Source organism: Hippoglossus stenolepis, chromosome 20 (genome assembly GCF_022539355.2).
Source record: "Hippoglossus stenolepis isolate QCI-W04-F060 chromosome 20, HSTE1.2, whole genome shotgun sequence".
Taxonomy (NCBI): Eukaryota; Metazoa; Chordata; class Actinopteri; order Pleuronectiformes; family Pleuronectidae; genus Hippoglossus; species Hippoglossus stenolepis.
In genome coordinates, this window is record NC_061502.1 from 20,652,226 (window position 1) to 20,669,168 (window position 16,943).

General features: G+C 43.2%; 1 protein-coding gene across 1 annotated transcript in view; it reads right to left on the reverse strand.

The window, feature by feature from the left end:
- Positions 1-299: 299 nt before the first annotated feature.
- The window catches only part of nmbr (neuromedin B receptor), a 17,161-nt gene continuing 517 nt past the window's right edge, over positions 300-16,943 (reverse strand). The window contains exons 1-5 of the mRNA XM_035143385.2: positions 16,835-16,943; positions 9,182-9,323; positions 8,364-8,579; positions 3,891-4,129; positions 300-2,527 (exon numbers count right to left, since the gene is read on the reverse strand). The exon at positions 16,835-16,943 is cut by the window's right edge and continues 517 nt beyond it. Coding sequence (XP_034999276.1) covers positions 2,383-2,527; positions 3,891-4,129; positions 8,364-8,579; positions 9,182-9,323; positions 16,835-16,943 — 851 coding nt within the window. The 3' untranslated portion in view covers positions 300-2,382. The remainder of the gene's footprint in view (positions 2,528-3,890; positions 4,130-8,363; positions 8,580-9,181; positions 9,324-16,834) is intronic.

The following is a 16,943-nucleotide window of genomic DNA, read 5'->3' on the forward strand; positions in this document are numbered from 1 at the left end:
ATCTCCGGCGTCTCTTTTAATGAACCTGCATCTATAACAACACTTTTTTCATCATTCGGTTTTCATCCAGTTAATGTCAGAGGCTGTGAGGAGCCAGCAGCTGTTCCCACCCACCCCCCCCACACCCCGTGGTCATCGTGCTGAACGCCACCGACAGGTGCAGACACTTTGACACCGGCCCACTCACTGTGCATTGAGCCCACGTGTGTTTGTTTCAGAGCTAAAGGTGGAAACTTGTGGTAACGCGGCCGATTCACTTCCTTCGATGTTGCCTTAAAAAAACATGTGCATCATCAAGCTGCTGTTTGTGTGATCGTATCACAACATTTATTACACGAGTTTCAGAAACTCAAGCATCATTTTCAAACATAGAAAAGCGAAGCATGCCTGGCACTGACAAACACATCATTTTAAATAAAGACAAAAAACAACATTCAAATTCAAATAGGTTGTTGAGAACACACAACACGTCGATCTGTGCACACGCGTGTCACCACCGGTCAGGTCATGCAAAGCTGCAACACAGTGTCTGTGCATGAACCAGGAGACTCTACCCACAACCGTTTGTAGAGGGATTCAGTGGTTGGGACTCGAACCACCAGATGTCAGAGCCGTGGTGGCCATCTAGTGCCATCGCTAACTAAGAGACGTCACCTCACCCCAACACATGACGTCAGTCTAATGGAATGTGAGGAGATATCGGCGTCCCACCCACTTCAACTTATAAAAGAATGAGTCAGTAAATGATCGTGAAGTCCGATGAATGAATCAAAGCTCAATGTACAAACGAGCCCTTTTAGCAGCGGTGCCATGATTTCTCTTTGTTTTACCCACAGTTTGGATCTTTACTGGAACACCTGGTGAAGGAAACTTCACGTGTACCTGTGATCCTTTTCTTCTGGCCTCTACCCAGAGCTCATGGGCGGCTGGGGGGTCTCCCACTAATCAGAACGTCAACGGTTCGATCCCGAGCGTCTCCAGGCTGCATGTTAGGGTTGCAGTCTATGATAATAACGTCTGTGTGAATGACTTGTGAACTGACTTTAAAGAGCTTTGAGTGGACGTTAAGACCAGAAAGAGTAAATAAATGCAGAACATTCACCACATACGATTCAGAATATAGATCGCTTCATAACGACTTTGGCCTCAACTCCTTCCTCCCGGTGACAATCATGTCGATGGCTGCCCGTCACACAAACCTGTCAACACACTGAGTGACGCGCTCTCGACCCAGAGAGAAGGAACTCTGTCATGGCTTTAGTTACAGTTGTGCTACAAACATGTTACAGTCTTACACCAACGCAATAACATCGTCAGTAACAAGGAAAGATACAATCCTGAGTGAATGAACATCAACACAACTGGTGACACTGGTGCTGAAAATACTGGCACGACTCAACACAATGACAATGATCGTAACAAACACTTGTGGACTGTGAGGGCAGACTTGTGCAGAAGGAGGAGCAGTTTAGAACTTGCAAATCAGTGCTTACGGCACAAAGCTGCGGAGGTTCAATGAAAGGTTTGCCCGTGGCTTGGGAGGGAACTGGTTTCGTGCCGTTAGCTCTCAAGCGAAGGGACCTGGTGGATTCAACATGTAACTGAGCCACAAACCAAAGAGGTCGCCCTCCATCCACTGACACATGTTGGCTTACAAGGCTTTGGGTCGTGTTGGAGTAAATGTATTCAGTTACTCTAGCAGGAGTTCAGAGAGTGAGAGCGAGACCATCGAGCCAAAGAGTTCAATCCTCATGGTCCTGAGCGTTCATCGAACTCACGCTGCTCTGTATCTGATCCTCCTTATCATCAGGCTGCAGACAAAAAGACTAATTCAAACCCTCTGTCTCAGTGGATCAATATAGAATCACCAAATAAATGAAAATGTCTGATTCCAGCAGCTGAGCACAAAGAGCCAGGTCTTCAGAGCCGACATGCCGATGAGGAGCTGAAGCTCCCGACTCTCAGCCGGGACCTGTGGTTTGTTGAAGCTTCCCTGCAGCATTACTTCACCCAACATATCAAGTAAGGTATCTACATTTATAAAACATGCTGCAGTAAATCTGTAGAGCCGTGCTGTCGGAAACTGAAGCGTTTTATTTCTCTTTCGTGGTTTTGTGTTTCCCTCGATCTCTGACCCTGTATTTCCATGAGGCACTTTTAGTTTGTTTGCCAAGTTGAAGATGTAGATGATGAAGTCCAACGTGTCGAGAGCAGCTGGTACAATCGTTCACCTGCTACGAGGCGTGTGGAGCTTCTCTACCAATCAGAATACACACTGCATCAAATGATTTCCCTGGTGTCGCGGCTGCAGGAGTCAGGAGTGTGTTCACGGACCTCGGGAGATGAGGGGCCGTCTGTAAATCACTGACTCAGCCGCGCTCCTCACAGAGCCACTTCTTGTCTATTGCCATTGGCTGCTGGGGCAGGGGGCGTGTTCTTCTTGATGGACGTGAGGCGGATGTGGGAGGTGCTATGCAGGTAGCTGGCCTGGCGCTCGGGGCGTTGAGCGCGACCACATCGCAGCTGACTGAGGAAGAAGGAGGAGAGGAGATTGAATGCACAAGTTTAAAGGTCCTCAATGATCAGGTGCAACCGAATAATCAATGTTCTTGTAACTTTGTTAGAAACGTGCTCATGATATTAATAATTACTATGACCTCAGAAATAGGGTTTTAGGAGGAGATATTCAACAGAATATAAATTAGATTTCACCAGGGAACTCTACTATTTTACTATTATGTTTGTGTGTGGACAGTTTGTGTTTTGGTTTAACAAGCTCCCATGGTGCAGACGATCCACTCAGACTAACTGGACTCAGCTGAAACTAACCGTTAAATAATAAAGAATAAATCGGGTAAATTATCGCTTCATGCAGCCTCATTATAATTTCTTCCCAAAGGCTCATTTCAGTTTCCCCTCATTTTTCGGCAGCTCAACGTTTCGGGATTTATTCGTAAATCTGAGCGAAATGAGGCACAGAGCTCGACCCGGGGCTCCTCGCTGCGACGGAGCAGATTGTGACGGAGCGTTGGATGAAAAGAGTCGAGGACGGTTTCCATCCGGCAGAGATACACGACTAATGATTAGTTGCAGGATGTTTTGTGGAGATTTAGAAGATGATTACTACATTTTGCAGAGAGACGACAGAGTCCATTCACTCTGAGAAATGAAGCACTTGTCATCTGGTTGTTTCCTGGATCTGAGTGTTGTGAAGTTTTGACTGTTTCTGCAGTTTAGCACTTTAAAGTAAGAACTACGGAGCTTTGTGCTGCAGCTCCACCACCACCTCCCCTCCTGAGGAGTCTGGCAGGAACTTTATAAAGTAAAATAACAGAAGTTCACAGCTGAAAACCAACTTGTTGCTTTGGAGGAAAACGATCTGTTCATCCGGAACCTTTGTAGAGACTTTTGATTTCTGAGGCTTTTCGTCGGAGTCATGGTTCAATTTATTTATTTTCAGTTTGGACTTTTAGTATATTTGGCAGGTGAAAGGTGAAAGGTCAAGGTCACAGTGACCTCACAGAACATGATATCTCAAATCTATCAAAACCACAGTGATTCTATCGCAGTTGTTTGCACTTTGAGTTCCTGTTTTATTTTGAAGCTTCTTTCCTTTACTTCTTATCTGTTGACCTTTTGACCTTGGACCAATCAGCCTCACGTCTGTTTGAAACCCGATGACTTGAGAGAACGTCTTTGCTTGGAAACAGTGGAAAAATACTCTTTTACTACTTTATTCACGTTTCCTGTCTGATCTTAGTCTTGAAATAAAGTTTGTATGTATGTTTGTTTGTATGTATCGTGATCGGACACAGTCACAGGCTGATGTGAGAAACTCTGACGTGGTTCTGACTTGTGTCGTGTGCGTCACAGTGATGTTATCTGCAGACCTGTTGAAGTGCCTGCGGAAGCTCTCGCTGAGCAGGTAGAGGGCGAACGGGTTGACGCAGGACGAGGAGAAGCTGAGGACCCGAGCCAGCAGGGTGATGACGAGGTGGACGAGCGACAGGTCCATCTGGTTGTAGTTGAAGGAGCGGTACATGTAGAGCACGTGGTTGGGGAACCAGCACAGAGCGAACAGACCCACGAACACCAGCACGATCTTGGCCAGACGCTTCCTCGTCTCCATCTGGAGGGAACAGTAAGAGATCATCAGCATGTTGTTGATTTATGAATGAAAACATTCAGAGTGAAGACAAAAGCTGTAAATCACAGAGGCTCATAAAAACATTATGAAGCTCAGTATTTCTACAACATGTGGATCTATGACACGTTCACTGTCCTCAAAATCATAGTAATATAAAACCCTATGTTTACATTTTCATCTTTGAAAATGCTTTGTTAAGCATGTTTGTATTTTTTACAGTAAAACTACAAAATAACATCGTTTTCAAGATCAGATTTTATATTTTTTGTGTATTTCTGAGTCAAATATGAAATGATGAACACTAGTTCAAATGCACCAGATGAACGTCCTTGTGGATTAAACATTATATCGTCGGAGGTGAAGACTGCAGCTGCTTCCTCTTCTTCTTCTTCTTCTTCTTCTTCTTCTTCTTCTTCTTCTATTGTTTAATTCTGTCTCTACGTCCTGTGATTGGTCCAAAAGTCCAAACTCTCCAACAAAGTGTTTTCACTGCAAACCAACAGAACCTGGTTCAGTTTGATCCAGACCCAGAACTCCTCTTCTGCTCTGAGGAACCTTTCACACCTGATGTTCAGCTTCAGACTGAACTGAAGAGTCTGAAGCTCTGAACCCAACCAGGTGTGAACGAGTCCTGAATAAACAGTTTTCACTTTTAAATCTTCCTCCGGCTGCATCACCTGCTGCCATCAGCTCAGACATGTACAACACCATTGGTTTGGATGTTTCCTGACTGGGGGGAGAAGCGTTTCCATGACGTTTGCGTTAATGATCCTTTAAGTGATTTCCTTGTCTCGTGTCGTCCTTGCTTTGACCTCGTCAGGCAGATACTCAGCTCATCAGAGACGTGTCACCGAGGTCAGCTCTCTCCACACAAACACACAGTCAAATGTGGACAGAGTGTTTCAAAGTGCTTCTCTGTGTTCCACGGACGTCCAACACATCAGACCTTCTGACCTCGTGATGTTTCCAGAGCTGGACGAGACGAGCAGCTGACACACTCTCGTCTTTTTAAATTTGTCCATAAAGGAGGAACCTTCTCACTATATGATTAGAAATAGAAACTCTGCTCCACAGCACAGATCTTGACAGGATGTTTATCTCCCTCCCGTCACCTGCATGTGTGTGATCTGTTGTTGAATCAGCGAGAACCAGTTTGTCAGAGTCGGTTCTGCTGCGTCTTCACTTCCTTTAAAACAAACTGAATCTTTCATCAAATACAAACACAGATATGTGGCACCAGAGACAAGTTACTCAGATAGAAATATAACTACATGTTGAGTTTTTATACATAAAAGAGGATAATGGAAATGAGGAAGCTGATAAAAGCAGCAGGGGCGTGTTCTAGAAAACCACTCGTCATCTTTCTGATTTGTCTTCTGCCCTTTGAGATGAAAACATTTTTATTTTATTTTCCATCACAACAAAATGATGGGAGGGAGAAACGTTACGAGGCTGAAGTTCTCTTCCTGCTGGAAATATCAAATTCAGACAAAGAGAAAAACATTTTTCATTGAACAAACAAAACCTAATCAAGTCCCTTCAATTCAATCTCAGTTTCAATGTCAGATTTGATTTTAGGTTTGACTGAAGAGTCGTTCATCTGCAGCAGAGATGATGAATTTGAAACAAACCTCTGTAGTGTGGATGTAGCCTGTTCTCGGATGTCAGATCACATTCAGAGGCGTTTAATATTTTAATAAATGTAGACACACGGACCAATCATGTTCACATTATACGATTCCTTACGTCTAGATGTAATGACACTGATCAGTTTTATTGTTTTTGTTCTTTAAATCACTTTGTGTTACATCGTATGAAAAGTGCAACACAAATAAAGTCTGATAATTGATTGACAGATCAGGGCACATCCCCCAACACCACAAGAGCTGTTCCTGAAAAGCAACGCTCCAAAGAATCACATGAGTAGTTGTGTCTTTCAGGTCCACGACTTATGTCAACGAGAAAATATGTAAAGTAGTAAAAGGTAAAACACAGTCTGATAAGTCTGAAACGGCTGTGGAGCGTCTCGCTGTGACATCACACGAATGCTCCCCAATCGAGGGGTTTTGGTGAAAACTGAATCGACTGGTTTCCGTCTGCAGAAGTTAATTATATTTTCTTTGACTAATTAGATTCTGCTTGGAGAAAAAGAGACGCGTGTTGGGTTTGACGGCGCCCGGCAGCCTCTCGCCTCGAAAAGACGACGAAGCAGCAGCAAACTGATTACGGAGCGGGGGATCATCTCTGAGCTGCAGGCGGCAGCTGCTGCTTCGTGTTTGCTCTGATTGGTCGGGCAAGTTCAACTCCTGTGGATTATGTGAATCTGTGTAACATGTATATTTCTGCTTGCACACACACACACACACACACACACACACACACACACACACACACACACACACACACACACACACACACACACACACACACACACACACACACACACCCCTGCAGCTGCATCCATCATGTTTTCAGATCACTGATAGTTTCTCCTCAGCCTGCGGGAGCCTCCATTAGAGACACGTCCACGTCTGAAGCGACGACTCATTAACTTGTCACATTTTAGTTCTGCTGAAATATGCAGAGGGAACATCTCTTGGTCTGTGCACTTGTTGTCCTGTCGGTTCACAGATGAAACACAGAAGCTGCACAGACGAGGATGAAGTCTCCCATCATGCACTGGTGTGAAAGTCATTATTCTCCATCTATCATCCAGGGGAAGTGTCTTATGTTATCTTTTAGTGTTATTATCAAATAACTGATTCAAACCAAACTGATCAGAAACTTGAACATCAGTGAGATAAGAACGACCTGAAATGACAGAAACATCTTTAAACATTTATTTAACGTCTACTTTGATTTTTTTTGTGCTGCTGACGCTGCTACAAATTTGTCTATTTTAATTGTCTCTTTTGTTGCATGTGTCACTGTTGCGGCTGATGTTATTGTGCTGATGTTGAATGTTAATGTAGCACAACACAATGGATTCACAATGGAAACATGACGATTTTAGATTCACACAGAACGTTCAGGTACCACAGATCGCTCGGAAATATGGTAATGAGTAATGACATTTTATTATATTAACACGTAAAGAAAAGTCTGAGGAGAAATTATTTTTCTTAAAGAACTTAAAGAACAGCCAATTAATTTAAAGCTGTTTTTATGAACAGCTGCTGTTGCGAGACGAGAGAATCTTTCTGAGCATCTGCAGTGAGTAAAGACTCCATATTGATTTTCAGTTTCATCAGTCAGAGGGCGACATGCAGCCGTCTGAGGACACTGAAACTCTCTGAAGTAGAAGTCTCACACAGCAGAGTGTTTAATGAAGTGAGGACTTTTCTCTTTGTCTCTGGTGAGAAGTGACTCATCGGTTTTTCCATCTAGAACTTGGGGTATGATGTTTTCCAGTAAGAACTACCTAAAATGGCCGAAACCATCTTTGAGAAGCATTATATAACGTCTACTTTAATTTCTTTCATTTTGGTGCAAATACCATCTGCTAACATGGAGCAGGCGGGGTTTATGACATATACTGCAGCAAGCCACCAGGGGGCCATCGAAATGCTTTGGCCTCAGTTTTGGAAGCTGACAAGTTGTACATCTATATTTACACAGTCTAAGATCAGACCTGCCGCTAACGCTTCTTTTAATTCAGCCCCCGTCGCTCTGACCTCTCCTCCGTCCGTGAGGATCCCACTCGTCTGAAGCGATTACTTATCAGAGCGACAGTCGTCCACGACATACCTCCCTCACGGCTGAAACATCCACTGAGGCGTCTGAGGTCGAGGGTGTGAAAAGCTTCTCGTCCGAGTCGATTTGCTTTAAACTAAACTTCAGACCGTTCAAGGTTAGATTCCCAGGAGACGCTTCCTTTGGTTGTGGAGTGACTGAATCTCTTCATGTTCCTGCACACACACTTTATTCAGTTCATAAAAAACTAAAAGTTACCCTGCTCGGATTTCTTTTAAGGAAAATCAGGTTTCAGTCATTATTCTACAGCATCAAGACAATCATCGATGTCTTCTGCCAAACGATTACAGCCGACGGCAGACAACGAGTCCTCGTCTTCAACGTAACACAGTTGAGGCTCAAACTCTGAAGATCTGGAATCAAGTAAAACAAACTGCGACCATGTGTAATGAACTGTTCACATCCCAGTGACGGAGACAGAACTGGGCTTATCCATTCATTCATCCATTCATCCAGCGATCACCTGTCTCTTGGTGTGTTCGCTGACCTCCCCCGGCATGTCGTGGGCGCTCTTGACGAGCGTGCGGGCGATGTGGTAGTAATACACAGAGATGATGGTGAGAGGGACCAGGAAGTAAACCAAGAAGATCATCACTGAGTGGATCTTCGGATGCAGCTGATTGGACAGCGGGTACGGAACGCAGTTCACAAAGGTGATGTTGGTGTGATCCCGGTGACCCTGAGAGGCGAAGAGAGGTTGGTTAATCTCGATTAGCTTTGGTTCATGTCCGTTATAGCTACAAAGTTAATGCATCACTACATTATTTGACATAATTATCTGAATTCATTTACACCTCCTGCTGTGCGTACGGTGAGCCCGTTAGCTCATTTGTATCACGCTATCTTCCTGTGCGTACGGTGAGCCCGTTAGCTCATTTGTATCACGCTATCTTCCTGTGCGTACGGTGAGCCCGTTAGCTCATTTGTATCACGCTATCTTCCTGTGCGTACGGTGAGCCCGTTAGCTCATTTGTATCACGCTATCTTCCTGTGCGTACGGTGAGCCCGTTAGCTCATTTGTATCACGCTATCTTCCTGTGCGTACGGTGAGCCCGTTAGCTCATTTGTATCATGCTATCTTCCTGTGCGTACGGTGAGCCCGTTAGCTCATTTGTATCATGCTATCTTCCTGTGCGTACGGTGAGCCCGTTAGCTCATTTGTATCACGCTATCTTCCTGTGCGTACGGTGAGCCTGTTAGCTCATTTGTGTCATGCTATCTTCCTGTGCGTACGTAGAGGGCGCTGTTGTTTCTGTTGTGTTTTCAGTGTCTCTGTTTCACCTGCATGGTGACGACCTGTGAGAAAATGGCCTCCGGGACGGCGAGAAGGACAGACAGCAGCCAGATAGAAACAGCTTTCAGACACGTCCAGAAGACGGCACTGGACTTCTGGATGTCCATCGGGTTCACTATCGCCTTATACCTGTCAGAGACACAGAGAGAAACAACAGTCAAACATCCAATAATATCTACTGTCACTATGTCTCCCAGCAGCAATATATTCCACCTCTGTGCTGATTTTTCAACAACTCAAACCATCTTGGGACAATATTTCTTAAAAAAGATTAGCGACCTGTGTTTGGGGAGATCTGGTATTTAAAGTTGCACGTAGCTCTGCAGGTATTAGCAGAATATGCTATCATGATATGGGCAGAATGTTTGTCCCCGTTAGAAAAACTAAGGGACATTTATGTATTTTTTAAACTAAATTCTGATATATGATCAATGCTATATTTGTAGAAGTTGAAATAAAATATGTTTGCATTTTTGTCTTGAAGTTGGTGTAAATAATTATTTTAGATATTTAGCTCCATTCATTCCAAGACTAACTCGTGACTTTACAGACGGTACAGTGGCACTAATGGGAAGTGGAGCCAGCTCCCATGGTGCATTGCAGCGGTGACTCCACCTCCGAGAGGAGAGGAACAAGTAGCATCTTCAAACACGTCTCGAAATCATTATTCTGCAGCACAAACACTATCAGAGATATTCAGTTGATTTTTAATCTGGTTGTGAATAATCAGATTAAATGAGACCAAGCTGCTGCAACAGGTTCATAATGAAATAAGGAGAACAGCTATGAAACAAACCCATTAACACACTCTGGATTCTCTGCTTTGAAAATGTAAATCATTTCCATAATTACATCAGTTTTCTTTCGACAGCATTAGTGGTTCTGGGCTTTTTGTTAGTTAATGAGAAAGTGGCTGCAGAGGAAAACAATGGGAATTTGTTGATAATCAATTTTTATATATATAATCATCAAGCTGCATTTATAAATCCTCAGAGCAGAGCACGACTCTTACTGACAGACATGTTAATCTGAGCAGGACCAGGTATTTCTGCACATTATAATTTCAACCATCAGTCTGTCAACAAAATACAGAATAAAAATAAAGATGGACGACTCGTATCCGTGTCAAAGCCTCGGTTGTAAAATTCATTCTTTATTGAAACTGAACTGAACTGAACAACATGGAGTGTCGGTGCTTTGAATACACACACATTCATCTGTGACATGTATTTATAAACTCTTACAGACGATGCAACACAAAGAAGATGAGGAGCATCTTGCTCTCACTCTGTTTCACACCTGCTCTATTCATGCACCAGTTTATTCAATGGAAACTGAAACCTGCTGCTTCACATTCATTCACACTCATCAGGACGAGCCAGTGACGGGAGGAGAGGATCAAGAGAAATACCTTATTCAAGCTAACTCTGCAGGCTAGCTACATACTGTAGATACATGTATACAGTATGTAGCTAGCCGCACTGGTTTGATTACAGCAGGTTAACTGCAACCTTACTGAACAAAACACAGAGAGAAACTAATGTCACAGTCCCTGAAATTCAAACTGCATCAAACTCATAGATATCAGTTCTCTAAATATGTCTGATTAAGATCCATGAATTAATCTCTGAGAAATCAACAATGATATTAAAAAACGTTTTTATCTCAAAATGTTAAAGAAAGAGATGAATAATCCTGGATGTGTCAAAATATAAAAAGTTATTCTGTGACATCCTGGAGTTGTACTGCTAATCTGTCCAGTAGTTATTGTTTAATCCTGATAAATATCAGAGGAAAACATGTTACAGTACCAATATACTCAGATTTAGCCTCACTTTACGGGTTTTCTACTTTTTATTTTATTCTGATGCAACAGGAAGAGAAACGAGAGTTCGAGGAGGATCAGGATCCGGACGACGAAGACGTCAGTAAATCATGAAAACTGTTGAGTTTCTAAGAAAAACAATGAGTCACTTCATCGATCGCTCCTCAGAGTCGATAACGTCCGGTCACTTCTCTTCCACTCCAATCCCCTCGCACTCACTCCTTCACTCCCATCTCTCCTCCTCATCTTCCTCCATTCCTCTTCGTCATCTTTGATGTCCTCTGACCACCCCTGGCCTTTCACAATAAGACATCCTATTAAACAATCGCTCTATCAAGAAACAAACATGGCGGCGGATGTTTCTCCCTCCTCAGATCTCCTGCTGAAAGAGAAATTGATTTGAAGAACAAAGATGGATTCTCTGTTTCTCCTTCTAATCCTCTGATTAATATTCCTGCCAATTGTCCGTCACACAAACCTTTTCTTCCCTCTGTTGCCAGGACGATGTGACCTCTGACCCCTGATTCCTCCCCTGGTTTGTAATGACGATTTTAGGCCTCCTTAGATATTTAGTATAACAAAAGTCTACACAACTGTAGATATCAATGATCCATCGAGAACCAGGGAGGAACGCTGTGGTCCAAGTAACGCTGGTGTTGGTAATGTGGTGCAATGATGATGAATTTAATTCATTTAAATGTTTTACTTGTATAAATAAATCATAGCATATATTATCCTCTGGTACTTTACATACGAGCAGCATTTAGGACTGTGGAGAGAACACAGATCCAGAACTTAGCTCACCTTGAAACACTTTGGTTCTGGCTCTGGTTAGACACCATGCTGTTTTTACAGTATTGATTTAGCACCGGTATCAAACACAAACCTAAACGCTCCACGTATGTACAGGGCGTCCTGTCCGCCCCCCTCTGGCCCCCAGCGGCAGTCGCCTGGTGTTTGTGGGTATCTGTGTGCATCATCTTGACAGGAAGCGATTCGGGCTCCAGTAGCCACTCCAATCCTTCTGCTAATTGTGCATCAGGCTCTTCTGCTTATCAAGGAGCTTTAGGCAAGTTAAGAGCCGTTCTGGGCTTGTTAGTGGCTTTTAGTGTCGTTAGGGGCTCGTTAGAAACCATCAGGGTCCAGCACAAGGCCGGATTGCTGCCGCGAGTTGTGAGATCAGGAAATGAGTTTCCCGTTAACGAGCTGGTGACGGTGATTCAGAGGAACGACTGGGCTGCTGTTGGTAAACAACCGGCTGACGGAGCGGGAAAAGGCCTGATGCAGCCTCATGTCCCGCAGCAGAGCGAGGACATTAAAGCCCTCTCGTCCTGTCCGAGGCCGTCCTCCCCGGAGAGGTGCCGGTTTCAGAGAAAACCCAATAATGACACGTGTTGATGACGAAGAGGAAAACTGTGACGTGATGAAGGAGAACATGAGACACCTCTTTGTCCTACAGTCAGTGAACGCATCGCTCAACCTGTTCATTAAAGATGATTCAGATGACGACAGAGCAGAGCCTCTAATCACCCAGTCAACGTTTCACCCCTTCATCCATTCATCCTCCTTCCCTTCATCCATTCATCCTCCTTCACTTCATCCATTCATCCTCCTTCCTTCATCCATTCATCTTCCTTCCCTTCATCCATTCATCCTCCTTCACTTCATCCATTCATCCTCCTTCACTTCATCCATTCATCCATTCATCCATTCATCCTCCTTCCTTCATCCATTCATCTTCCTCCTTCATCCATTCATCCTCCTTCACTTCATCCATTCATCCTCCTTCACTCATCCATTCATCCATTCATCCTTCCTCCCTTCTTATCACTATCCTTCCTTCATCCATTCATCCTCCTTCCCTTCATCCATTCATCCTCCTTCCTTCATCCATTCATCTTCCTTCCCTTCATCCATTCATCCTCCTTCCTCATCCATTCATCCTCCTTCACTTCATCACTTCATCCTTCCCTTCATCCATTCATCTTCCTTCCCTTCATCCATTCATCCTCCTTCCCTTCATCCATTCATCCTCCTTCACTTCATCCATTCATCCTCCTTCACTTCATCCATTCATCCATTCATCCCTTCATCCTTCATCCTTCATCCTCCTTCCTTCATCCATTCATCCTCCTTCCTTCATCCATTCATCCTCCTTCACTTCATCACTTCATCTTCCTTCCCTTCATCCTCCTTCCATTCATCCGTTCATCCTCCTTCCCTTCATCCCTTCATCCCTTCATCCATTCATCCTCCTTCCCTTCATCCCTTCATCCTCCTTCCCTTCATCCCTTCATCTTCCTTCCTTCATCTTCCTTCCCTTCATCCATTCATCCTCCTTCCCTTCATCCCTTCATCCCTTCATCCATTCATCCTCCTTCCCTTCATCCGTTCATCCTCCTTCCCTTCATCCTCATCCCTTCATCCATTCATCCTCCTTCCCTTCATCCCTTCATCCCTTCATCCCTCATCCATTCATCCTTCCAGCTGCTGAATAAATGTTTGACTGTTTCTGTTCATCATCTTAAATGTAAAAGGTCAAACTCTGGATTTGAACCTGAAGATTTCTGTTGCTCCATGAATAACACAACATGTACTGACCTTTACACACACACACACACACACACACACACACACACACACACACACACACACACTCACACACCTCACACACCTACACACCTACATGTGTAGGTGTGTAGATGTGTGGGTGTGTGCACAAGGACATTGAACATCAGTTCAATGAGTTTTAGTTTTAGAAACTCAAACTGTCCCCTGAGGTCTGAGACACTGACCTTCAATCAGTGTCTCAGACTGAAAACAGAACGTCCAATCACTGATCATCTTTATATACAGTCACTGATCATCTTTATATACAGTCACTGATCGTCTTTATATACAGTCACTGATCATCTTTATATACAGTCACTGATCATCTTTATATACAGTCACTGATCATCTTTATATACAGTCACTGATCCTCTTTATATACAGTCACTGATCGTCTTTATATACAGTCACTGATCATCTTTATATACAGTCACTGATCATCTTTATATACAGTCACTGATCATCTTTATATACAGTCACTGATGGTCTTTATATACAGTCACTGATCATCTTTATATACATGTATAAACTAATGAGATCATCATCACAGGTTTATTGAACTTTTCACCTGTGGAGAAGATGACTGTTCTCTTCGTATTAAAGTCATATTGATCTATAACCTTATTATCAGACACCTGCAGTCGTGTACATGAACTTGACTGTGAGCTCACAGTATATATATATATATATATATGTATATCTGCAGCCTGTTGGTCAGGCGGCTCCCTGAGGGAGATCTGACCGTCAGCTCCACTTAACGTCACCAAACACAATTCTGCCATTTTCCTTCCTCCTCTCGTCTCTTTCTCTTCGGCTTCTTTCTCTGACCTTGGATGAAGCAGAGACGAAGCCTGAACCCGACGCTCTGCGTTATTTAAAGAACGCGTGTTGAAGTGTAACGGGATAAATATTTCACGGAAGATTAGGCTGCTAATTGCTCATTAAGTAATATGTCCTGTGCGTCATCAGAGTTTCATACTAATCAGGTGCAGGGACACCAGTGATCTGGAGAAACCACATCAATCATGATGGCAGCCGAGGAGGTAGATGCACGTGCACAGAGCTGAGAGGGCGTGTGCACGTTTGGCTTGTGTCAGCGGGTGAGCCTGACGCAGTTTTTAGAGATTACCAGAAAACTGACTTTAACGATTCAAAGGTTAGATTCTTGCCATGGTGAGTAACTGATGATTTGCATATTTGGCCTAAACATGCGTAACTTTTGCTGAAACTCTGCAGGAAATTAAGATGTGCGAGAAATGGACACGTCAAATGGTTTTGGCGTATCGGCGTGCCCAATTGACTCGGTAGCGCCTCCTATAGTGGAGCCCCTGCAGCGGGTTTTACCAAAATGCATGAAAATCGTTGAGCATATGTATCAGGCCCAGACGTACAAAAAAGTCTGAGGACTCATATTCCAAACCCAACAGGAAGTCAGCCATTTTGTATGAAGTGGTCAGTTTTGGTAATTCACACACATCTTACCTTTACAAACTTCTCCTAGAGAAGCCTGTGGTACAATATCATATGTCTCTTAACTGGCATGGTGACGATGAACTGACAGATCAGTTTTCATTTGATGAACGTGAGGAACATTCACTGAATGCTCCTCACGTTCACGTTGATTTCAGCTCGTTCACGGGAAGCAGCCGCTCAGTGACTTTGTTGAAGTCTTCATATGCTGAAACGTGACACGGACACATTTCCATGAGCTTGTAACAAACCTGATCAACTTCTAATTTGATCAGTGCAAACAAACGACAATGAAAAGTTCTGCTAATCGTAAGTTTTCCTTCGACAGCCCGTGCCCATATCGCTATGAAACAGGAAGTTCCACCAATTTGACGATTCATTGTCCAAACTGCACAAGACTTGTTGACCTGGCGTGACCAAGATTCAACATATTCACAGCACCACTATAGCAACATCTAACTCCTTCATCCACAGTGCAAACACAGAACACAAAACCAGGCTGCGTCATCCAACCTCCAGCAGCTGCACCGAAGCTGCAGCTTTAAATAGGATTATTGTTGCTCAAAATCCCAAACAGCCCTTTTAATAAGAAATATTCATCTGACATTGTTCTGTCACGTTACTCAGACACACGTCTGTTCCTCTCAGATTCAACTTTTAAACTTGAAATTTCTGTCATCATTCTGTCATCATTCCATAAATCGTCTCTCTCTGCTCTCACTCACTCGTCCTCCTCTTTCATACTGGAAACTGTACGAGAACACACACACTTGTCTCAGGGCTCGTCCTAATATTTGTCAGAGGTTATAAATATTTAATGTTCAGAGACATGAGTTCTGCTGTCACGGCAACAAGAAGTGAATTTCTACACATCGTTCACAAAACTGTCTCTATACTTCGACCTCGAACGGAAAAACACATCTGTCTCTTTTTTGGACTCGTGTCCCAAATTCAATGACCTGACGTTTTTTTTATTGTTGTCATTTTCCTAAAATATTCTCAGGAATGAATTAACGCTTTTTAAACTTTTTTCTCAGTTTTCACATATTTATTAAATGACGTGACTTTCTGCCGTTGTGTTATTTTAACATGAATCCTGTGAATCTCTCTCCTGCTGCTTCAGCCTGTGATCATCCTGCAGCACATTAACTCATATAACTCATCAATACTGTTAATAATATTAACAACTAATCAATACTGATAATCTTTATTAACAACTAATCAATACTGCACCACATATGATCTGAATCAGCTTTGCTGTGTAAATGTAAATCAGCTCCAACTAAATCACACGTTTTGAACGTGTCTCAGTTTTTAATCTGAAAAAAAATACTGCAAAGGAAGTCTCTTCAAATATATATTTTATATATTTGCAGAATATATATTATATGTATATACTCAATATATACACATATATTATATACATACAGAATATATAATTCATAGATCAGCTGGCGATGAAGATTTCTAACCAAGCCCCCTCATGTCTTTTCTGACACTTTCTACCACTGCAGGATGTTACACACTCAATGTGGCTGCATGAGATTATTATAAAACCATAAGCAGATTATGATCAGGTCATTATAACATGATAAGATTATATAAGAATAGTCAAATCAGACTGTAACCATCAATCCTCCAGACATCATGAAGAACTTTATCATCTTCTCCAGAAAACTCTGAAATATTCATCATGATACTTGATGTGTTTTTATTCCACATGCACGCGCCCTACCTGTCTGCACTGAGCGCCGTCAGCGTGAACACGGACACGCCGACCGAGGTGAGCTGGATGACGGGGATGAGTTTACACGCCGCCTCGCCGAACACCCACTCCTCGGACA